Source organism: Carlito syrichta, unplaced genomic scaffold (genome assembly GCF_000164805.1).
Source record: "Carlito syrichta isolate Samal-C Ts95f unplaced genomic scaffold, Tarsius_syrichta-2.0.1 Scaffold302029, whole genome shotgun sequence".
In the NCBI taxonomy this organism is placed as follows: domain Eukaryota; kingdom Metazoa; phylum Chordata; class Mammalia; order Primates; family Tarsiidae; genus Carlito; species Carlito syrichta.
The window spans coordinates 421,731-431,540 of NW_007246125.1; the positions used below are offsets into that span (position 1 = coordinate 421,731).

The 9,810-nt window shown below is 42.3% G+C and overlaps 2 protein-coding genes and 1 pseudogene across 2 annotated transcripts in view; 1 reads left to right on the plus strand and 2 right to left on the minus strand.

Moving 5' to 3' along the window:
• KLHL20 (kelch like family member 20) overlaps positions 1 to 2,440 on the minus strand; it is a 73,855-nt gene extending 71,415 nt beyond the window's left edge. Inside the window, exons 1-2 of the mRNA XM_008055922.1 lie at positions 2,286 to 2,440; positions 1,366 to 1,429 (exon numbers count right to left, since the gene is read on the minus strand). Coding sequence (XP_008054113.1) covers positions 1,366 to 1,388 — 23 coding nt within the window. The 5' untranslated portion in view covers positions 1,389 to 1,429; positions 2,286 to 2,440. The remainder of the gene's footprint in view (positions 1 to 1,365; positions 1,430 to 2,285) is intronic.
• A 1,879-nt stretch (positions 2,441 to 4,319) lies between these two features.
• Positions 4,320 to 9,810, plus strand: part of LOC103258229 (sodium/hydrogen exchanger 11) — a gene marked incomplete at its 3' end in the record, with an annotated part of 43,183 nt that continues 37,692 nt past the window's right edge. The window contains 3 exon segments of the mRNA XM_008055924.2: positions 4,320 to 4,446; positions 7,217 to 7,317; positions 9,003 to 9,107. Of these exon segments, the coding sequence (XP_008054115.2) occupies positions 4,320 to 4,446; positions 7,217 to 7,317; positions 9,003 to 9,107 (333 nt within the window).
• Positions 5,307 to 5,840, minus strand: LOC103258228 (annotated as a pseudogene).

The window sequence follows — 9,810 nt, forward strand, 5'->3', positions numbered from 1 at the left end:
CGGCCACTACACTCCAGTCTGGGTGACAGAGTGAGACTCCAACTCAAAAAAAAAAAAATGAAATGAAAAATAAAGCAAGGGAAAAAAACAGCAGGTATGAGTGATTAAGCAAATATTTTATATAGAAATTACTGATAAACACTCCTACACTCTGCCTTTCTTTTGAAAAATAAGTCTTTATTTTAGCAATTACAGAAGATATGACATTTATGATAACTGAGGATGAGATGCAATCAGTGGCTTTTGCAATCATGTTAGAAATGAAAGTGATGAAGCATTTAACACATGTGTTGTTAATTTCTTCATGTACTTTGCAGCCAAATATTCCTACTACAGAGTAAAATAAAATAATGCCATCTGTCACCTCCATACCATCTTTTCATTTGGAGATTTCAAAGCATTTGCAAACATTCATTAATTCCCAATATCCTGGACAGATACACTAGAAGGGTAAAATTGGGGTTCAGAGAAGGTGAACAGCTCAAGGTCAGTTGATAAATAAAATATAGATTTGCAAGAAGATACACATGTCTGTTCTTGTTCCTAGTTCTGAATTATAAGTCATACCCCCATTATGAAATGCTTCCTCTCTTAAAGGGTATGCAGGAGTTGCTTATCTTTGATGTTAAACAACAAATGATTGAACAGAATTCATGTATATAAAATGAGTTAAAAAAATTAAGAAATAGAACTGGGCTGATTTTGTTTCAATAAACATTCTAGTCTCATTTGTTGGAACAGATAGAAAAAGCATTACTAAATTCTAAGGTTGACAGAGCCTACAACTGTCTATATTTTCCATACACTGTTTTATTTTTCTGTTTTTTTTTAATTGTTCTATTTTTCTGTGGATTAAATTATTATATCTAATATCTTTTTTAGTTCTTATACAATCTTCTCTGCAATGCAACTATTTTAATTAACAAAACAAATGTATTACTGAATATCAATGAAATAACCAAAACCAGAATTACACATGCAGTACAATGAATTATAATTATGATTCTTACATAGCAACAGAATCTCCTACATTTTACAGGGAATTGAGGATTGCAGTAAACCCAAGTATCATAATGAACTTAACGATTACTTGTCATAAAAATTACCACAAAAAAGGAAAATTCAAGTGTTAAGCACTACATAAACTCCACAAACTCTTTAGAAATTTAACGTCTATATTTTACTCTGTTAGAAAGCTAGTAATTCCTGATGTCACTTTTGATTTATTTTAGAACAAGACTCATTAGTCCCAAGCAGAGTTTATTACGATCTGAAAACCTTTTTAAAAACTTTTAATGAAGCCCTTAATTATTACATGCTGAGTTTCAATCAGCGAAACCGAAAGTTTTCTTCCAAAACTCCTACCTGCGCATTGGCTTTCCTTCCATGCACCATGAAAAGTACCTTTCACCACACTCTACAGCCGAACCTAAGACAACAGAAAAGCAATAACTCAAGAAAAGCTATTTCTGATTTCTCAGCAACCATCTTAACACAATCATTTCATTCATTTTCTCAGTTATGAAGACTTTTACATCCCATTATACCACAGGCCCTTTGCAGGTGCATAATTATAACTGAATCCAGTGCCTTTAAGATGACTATTCCTACTCTGCAGGCCGAAATAGCGACACGTGAAGGCGAGAGAAAGTGCGCCAAGTAGTCCCGATGGCTAGGTCGGTTTCTCTCTGTGGAGATACTTACCTCTGACCTCGCCATCCAGTAGGTCTACAGAACAATCCGCAGACACCCACAGCAGTAACCTGAGGATCAGACAAGCAGCACGCTGCTTTAACTACGGATCCGAAGGCTGTTAACTCGTCCCGGAGGGACAGCGGGAGGCATTCGCCCTTAAACACACACAACTCCGATTCCGACAGGCCCGGAGTTGAGCAGGACGGGGAAAGGATGGCTCCAGACGAAGCCTCTTTGCGAGCCCTTCCCTCAGCCTCGGAGACAGCGTGCACTACTCCTGGCCAGTCTGGCCAGGTCCCGGAGTTCAGTGGGCGCATAATACTTCCGTCTTCGGACTCCGCACCCTGTTGGGGAAGCCGTCCAGCGCGGACCCCGCACCCCGGTAGGACGGCCGGCGCCCGCCCTGGCTGCGGGACAGGCCGTCCCGGCGACAGCGCAGCCCGGCGCCCAGCGAGGCCCCAGAGTGTCTCCGTGGCTGCGGCTGACTGGCGGCCGGCAGACGGCCCGACCCCCTGGCACCTGGGGAACACGAATTTGCAAAGCGAGCCCGGGCGCTGTCCTCTGTCTCTGCTCTAACGCGGCTCACTTACCGGCTCTGACACTTTCTTCTCAACCGCAGTCTCCGGCGTCCTCCGCCCTCCTCTCCACCTCCCCCGCGGCCAATAGCGTAGGCAGGAAGTCGCTCCTGGAGCTGTTTCCCTTCCCCTCACCCGCCCAAGTCCAGAAACAGGAAGTAGTCCTCTTCCTAAATCATTCCCACTGGAACCCACAGGCGCCTCCGAGAGGTTCCGGTGCGGTTCCGGAAGTAGCCTTGCTCCTTAGCTACGGATTCCGGTAACCTCAAAGTCGGCTTGTCCCCCTAACCGCTTCCTCGTGTCCTGAGAGCTACTATTTAGAGTTCACCTCCTGACTGGCACTATTTGAACATGAAGGCTCCTTTCTTCTTTCCAAAGGCAACAGGAGGATGGAAATAGGGAAAGCTAGGAATTTTGATTGAATTATTGATGCACGACACACGGGGTTGACAGGTGTCTACCAAGCCCCATGCTATGTACAAGGTGCTGAGGTACAAAGAAATACAGCTGACCTTCCAGATTTCCCACAGCCCAGCTTTCAAGGTACCAGGTTATTGACAAAAAGATGCCAAACTTTTAAAATCTTTTAAGGTGGTTTATTCTAAGCTAACTTGAGCGTCAGGCGGGGGAACACCCATCCTCGGGAAGTCCTGAGAACGTGTGCCCACCGTGGTTGAATGGTGGCTTGGTTATATACAATTTAGGGAAACAAGTTACAGAAACCATAAGTCAATACCTGTGACTTTTTCATCGGTTTGACCTGGGAAGGAGAAACATTTTCTAGTGAGGGCTTGCAGGTTATAGGTGGATTTAAGTGTTTCTTGAGGGGCAATTTGTAGTTCCTCTCTAAGGAATTTTGGAAGGCAGTAGAGGACAAAGTGCCTGGAGTCTGAGAGTCCCCAAGAAACGGCTTTGCAGGGCTAGAAAATACTTTAATTTCCTTCTTTATTTGTTGTATGCTATTATGCCAGAGTCAGATTGGAAAACCCTATTGCATAGGTTAATAGGGTAATAAAACCCTGTCTGGTGAGTTTTATCAGGCATAACTCCCCAAGCCTCTTAAGAATGTGGACAAGAGAAAAATGTCACAATTTATTCCTCAAGGTTTTATTGACTTCTGGACTGTGCCAGCTTGCCCTTTCTGTGTTCACCACCAGACACTTCTTCAGGGAACTCACTTTAGTATTAGGGGGAAAACGTATATTTTACCATTTGTCTTTTGCTCCAGATTTGCCCATGGTCCACAGTCATGTGATTTTTACTATATGTTTTTAGAAAACAATAATACAAGTGTATGGTGGAGGTTGCAATTTCAATGGTAAGTACAATAGTCAACATACCCTGTCTCCCACATACATGTAGCAGTAGGAACAAGAAACACGGACACTGTGTTAGTGTGCCTATAAAATGTTCTTGGGGGCCAGGTGCTGTGGCTCAGCCTGTACTCCCAGCTTTGGGAGACTGAGGGGAGAGGACTGCCTGAGCCCGGGGGTTCGAGACCAGCCCGGGCAACTTGGTGAGACCTCATCTTGACAATAAATCACACACACACACACACACACGCACACACACACACACACACACACACACACACACACACACACACACACACACACAAACTAGCTGAGCATGGTGGCCTGCGTCTGTAGTTCTAGCTACTTGGAATGCTGAAGTGGAAGGATCGCCTAAGTCCAGCAGGTGGAGGCTACGATGGCCGTGAACATGCCGCTGCACTCCAGTCTGGGCTACAAGAGTGAGACTCCAACTCAAAGAGAAAAAATGTTCTTGGAGCAAGAGATAGAATAAGAGGTATTAATGTGTGACCTGTGACAAGGAGAGACAGGTTCAGATCTGAGTGTGGCACAGTCTTAGGTAGATTATGCATGACTCGGGTCCTGGCAAGTCTCATAATCTTCTTTTTGCATATTATAACAGGTTAGCATGCAGAAGTGACTGTCATAACTCATATGAATAATAGGCTAGTCTGCGGAAGCGTTAATCATTGCACATATGAATCCACCAAGTAGGACTGGAGAAGCAGCAGCAAAAATGAATTCTTCCTTCTGGATACAAAGAGACAGCAACAGACCTGATTTATTCTGTGGGAGGCCAGCTGACTACCTTATTCAAGCAGACCGTTTCCCAATACTTGTATGTTTCATTGTTGCTTTGGGAGGTAGGTGGTTGTTTTTGAAGCTCATCTCTCCTCTGCCTTTTGACCCTTTCTCAGTGCAGAAAGCAAGCACAACTACATACATAATTTAAAAAGAAGGGGCCAAAGGAAACTAAGCCATGAGCAAATGCTGCCAGTCTAGCTTCATTTAATTCTAAGTAGCATCTGTTCTATACCCCTTCCTTCAATAGCTTTCACCGAACACAATGGTGTGGTAGGCATGTAAGGAGAATAAGACCACCCTTGTCCTCGAGGAACCCTCTCATAGGGGAGATTGGCAAGGAAGCAGTTACAAAGCAATGTCGTAAGTGTAAATACAATGGGAATGTTGAGATTTTCTGCTCAGAGGAGGAGGATTCTGCTTACCTGCCTACCTGGCCAGGCCTAACCTGACCAAAATATGAGACAAGGATAGGACAGTTGGAGCCAATACTCAAACAGAGCTCAGACATGTGCATCACAGTTTACATAATTGATGTCATTAATTTTGACAATTTCATTATGGCTTTTGATATGATTTTTCTTCAGAGAAGGTGAACCACCCACCCCACACCAAAAAAAAGAAAAAAATTAGAAGAGGTTTCACAAATAAGAAGCTCTTCAACAATGATTTTTTTTTTGTTGTTAGTAGAAACTTTTTTATTCAGGAAAAAAGAACCCCAAAAAACAAAAAGATTTTCCAACCACACACAGGAAGGGTATGGGTAGGGAGAGGTGTCAGTTGCTCCAGCCCCTGCCCCCAGCCCATGTGGTTTTGGCAGCAATAAGGGGCGTGGGGTAATGGTCCCCAAAATGAAAATGGTGCATGTGTGCATGGGAGGGGGTGCAAAAGCCGTGGGAGTGTGGGAAAGGGGCAGCCGAGGTCAGTCCTGGGAACGCCACAGGTGGGAGGCCATTTCATGACATTTCTTGTTGATCAAACTGCCATGGACACCTTCTTTGCCCATAAGCAGCACTAGCGTCTTGGCAGTCATGGTGACAGTGACATTGAAGGTGGGGGCTCCGCTGGTGCTCTTGGGGCGAAGATCCACCGTCCAGTCCCCATCCTGCAGCAGTGAGTCCCGGATCACAGAACATTTCTGGCCCCCAAGTGTCAGCCCATTCACGAAGACACTTTACCGGTCTCTGCCAGCCAGGACAACGACCTCAGCTGGCGTGACGAAGGTTTTTCCGGGACCTGTGGCCCAGTAGGAGGGCGAGTCCTTATGGCCCGCGATGCTGCTGGGGCCGCGGGCCGGGCTTGGGCGGCCTCGGGCTGGCGGGCGGGGGAGGCGGAGAGCTCGGGCCACGCGCTGCGCTCCGGACCGCGGCCCTGCTGACTGGGCCGCAGCCCTCGCACCGCCGCTTCCTCTTAAACACTGCGTAAGAATTCCGCAGGTATAGCACATGATGTTCATGCAGATAAAGTTACGGATGCAACCACATAGGTGCCTTGTTCCACAGTTCAAACGAGTGATTAGAGACAAGTTTCTAGGCCTTTGTAAAATACATTTATTTGGGAAAAACATCAGCTAGTTCCTAGTTCTGGAACTAGGAAGACTATAAAGGAGCAAATAGTGAAGCAAAGACGCACAAAGTATTTCTTCAGTTTTACCCACTGTATCAGCGAATGAAACTGCTTTTTCTGGGATTCCTTAAAGTACTAATGACCTTGGTCCTTTTTGATATCACAAGGTGCTGACAGCCATGAATTAGCTCTGTATCCTTTGTAGAGACAAGTGCTTCAGCAGCCAAGGGCACTGCAGAAGCAGTGTGAAAAGCCATTTAACTGATCTTACCTGTAAGAAGCTTCTTGACTCATGATAGGGTTGTGTCCTGATAAGCCCAGCATAAGTTGAAAATATTGCAAGTTGAAAATGCATTTAATACACCTAAACTGCCGATCATCATAACTTAGCCTAGCCTACCTCAAAAGCTCTCAAAATGCTATCATTAGCCTATAGTCTGGCAAAGTCATCTGACACAAAGTCTATTTTATAGAAAAGTGTTGACTATCTCATGCTATTTAGTGAATACAGAAAATGAAAAACAGAATAGTTGTATGGGCTCCTGAAGTATGTTTTCTACTGAATGTGTATTGCTTTCACACCATTATTGCCTGATTTGGCTTGACTTTTAACTGAAAGACAGGAAGTGCAAAATCTTGAATGCCAATGAATCTTGCCCTACGCATAAATTAATTGAACTGTAGTCTCTATAATGCTTCTGGAGGGATGAAATGAATAATTTTGGACAGAGTAGAAAGTTTCAAGACAAGAAAATGAAGACAGAGAGTAAAAAGTTTTGGTTGCTTGTCTGATGAAAACAGTTTTCCCTATGGTTAGAGCTCAGCTGAATGCATTTCTGGATTTTAGGAACATTTTAGAAATATGTTGCGGTAGCTTAGGATGAGTAATTATTATTATAAGATATACTACGTAGAAATGAAGTTTGTTTTTCCATAATTTCTCTCCACCAGATCCACTGGTAAGATGCCCATACAGTAATTCTAACATGTCACCTGGTGGGCAAACGGGAGGCTGCTGAGACTTCTTCCAAGTCACCTGTGAGAGATGCCTCCTTACATCTTATATGCCTCCTTATGTCTTATGACATATATAGTATTTATATATAGTATTTGTATATAGTGTTTGTAAGAGTTGTCACTTATTCATCTGTAATGATATGACACTCAGAAGAAGTTTAAAATTAAATAACTAGAGAAAAGAAATATTAATTAAATCATTTTGAAATTTAAATTATGTTTAAATAACACATACATGTATTTCTTTAGGGTTTTTGAGGATTTGTTTAAATAATTCTGAAGGCATTGCTTTGACAATTCTTTCTCTATCAGGATTTGTGATAGGACAACTGGCCTACAATTTTGTTGGAGTACTGTCTATACACTAAATTAGAGAATAAATAATTAAAGGACAAATGCCCAAAACAAGGTCCACTCCCACCTCATCCCTGAATGTATGAAATTTTTAAAAATGCGAACAGCTACTCAAAAAATGTCATCTGATATTAAACATTTTGAAAATGAAAAACCACACAGTAATGGATACAAACTAGGAAAGCTGAAAATGAAGTGAGGAAAACTTGTTTGTGTTCTTGGGTTCTTCATCTGCTTCTGGGGCCTTGCTCTGGTTTCCTTCTCCTGTACATACCCTTACTTCTTCCCTGCTGCTGTCTTAACAGTTATAGCAACCCTGGTTATGAAAGACAGCAGGTATTTTCATCAGAAGGTGTGATTACTCTTTTCTGTCAGATTAAATGTAAAACATGCTTCATTTAATATACACTACAGACACAAGTAAAATTTATTAATTTATCAACTTAGTCTTAGCTCCTGATTTTAACTGCCTAGCAATGTGATCAATAACAATTTATCTTCACTCATTATTTTATTTTTTTTAAATAGAGACTGCTTGTACCCATCTAGGATTGTAAAAGCCTCTTCTTAGTCTTCTGAAATAACAACACTACTATTAGCTAACATATTTGAGTATTTACTATGTGCCAGGCTTTCTTTTATGTGCTCTGTATTATTAACTTATTAGCCTATTAACTCAAGTTAATGCATTTACTCTCACAGTAACTCAATGGAAATAGGTACTCTACTTTATGTTACAGATGAGATACCTGAGTCACAAGGAGATTAAGTAATAAAGGCTAATTTTATTTTATTTTTTGGGTCAGTGTCTTCTTGCCCAGGCTGGAGAGCAGTGGCACAATCACAGCTCACAGCAGCCTCAACCTCTTGAGCTTTATTATTCTCCTCAGTCTCCTGAGTGGCTGGAACTACAGGCACACGCCACCACACCCAGCTAATTTTTAAATTTTTTGTAGAGACGAGGTCTCACTATGTTGCCCAGACTGGTCTTGAATTCCTGGGCTCAAATAACCCGCCTGCCTTGGCCTCCAAAAGTGCTGGTATTACATGCATGAGCCACCACACCTCCTGGTTAAACTATTCATTGGGCCAAAATGAACTTTTTAGGAGGGAATATTTACAGCACTTCAATCATTGTTGTTGTGTTTTCCATTAATCTGTATACAACTTTAGTGATTTATGTCTTATATATACAACTGGTACTATTATCTATGCATTATTTTTCTCTACCGACTCATTGAACGACTTTAAAATCTTAAGCAAATGTCAGTGAAACCTACAAGTACATGTTCAAGATTCTTTCCCTTGCCTAATGCAAATGAAAATAAACATCTTACAGTCAAATAAAAAATACCTGTATGTGAGTTACCTAAAATATTTTCTGATACCACCAATTGTAGGTGTACCACTTTTTAGAATACTGATGGAATGCCACAAGCCATGTTCATTGTAGCAAAAAAGCACACAATTCTCTGGTGAATAAAAGATCATTTATAGAACCTATCCGGACAGTTAGATCAAGAAATAAACCACAGAAGTCCTAGGATTGACCTTGTAGACAATGTCTCATTAGTTATGAGCTGGAGATATTCTAAAATTTATGATTGACATAGGGTCAACCTAATTTCTACTACTTGAAAATAGCCATAAACTAATTTCCCGTTTGCCTTTATTACTTTAGGTGCACCAAATTGTCTCTCCTCTTCTAAGAACACCAAGTTTTTCACTTTATTCTTATTTTTTGCCTTTAATTATATTTATGGCTGCTTTGGATGTGGACTTTCATGTACTTTTTTTTTTTTTTTTTTTGAGTTGGAGTCTCACTCTTTGCCCGCCTGAGCCTTCCAAGTAGCTGGAACTACAGGCACGCGCTACCACACCCGGCTAATTTTTTTATTTATTGTAAAGATGAGGTCTCACCAAGTTGCCCAAGCGCGTCTCAAACCCACGGGCTTAGGCAATCCACTCACTTCAGCCTCCCAAGGTGTGGGATTACAGGCTGCGGCACAAAGCCCGGCTACTTTCATGTACTTAAGAATGCGTTTTGTAAGGTAAGAACACATTTTAAAAACTTAGAGTCAATTCTTGCTTCTGGATGTCAATAGACAATGCGATTAACTATATAGACAACTAATAATTCACAAAGCTCACGCTGTTAGTTGTTTTTCCCTCTTCTGTAGAACCAAGAGAGTTGAAGGGAGAGGGAAGGAATTGATAGTTGCTGAGTGACAATTGTGACTTAGCAGGCAGTCTCCATTTAAGAGTAAAACTAAGCCAGGCTCGGTGGCTCAGCCTGTAATCCCACGCCTTTGGGAGGCTGAGGTGAGTGGATTGCCTGAGCTCGCAGGTTCGAGACCCGCCTGGGCAGCAAGACCTCATCTCTACAATAAATCAAAAAATCAGCCGGGCGTGGTAGCGCATGCCTGTAATTCCGGCTACTCGGAAGGCTGAGGCGGAAGGATCGCCGGAGCCCAGCAGGTCGAGGCTGC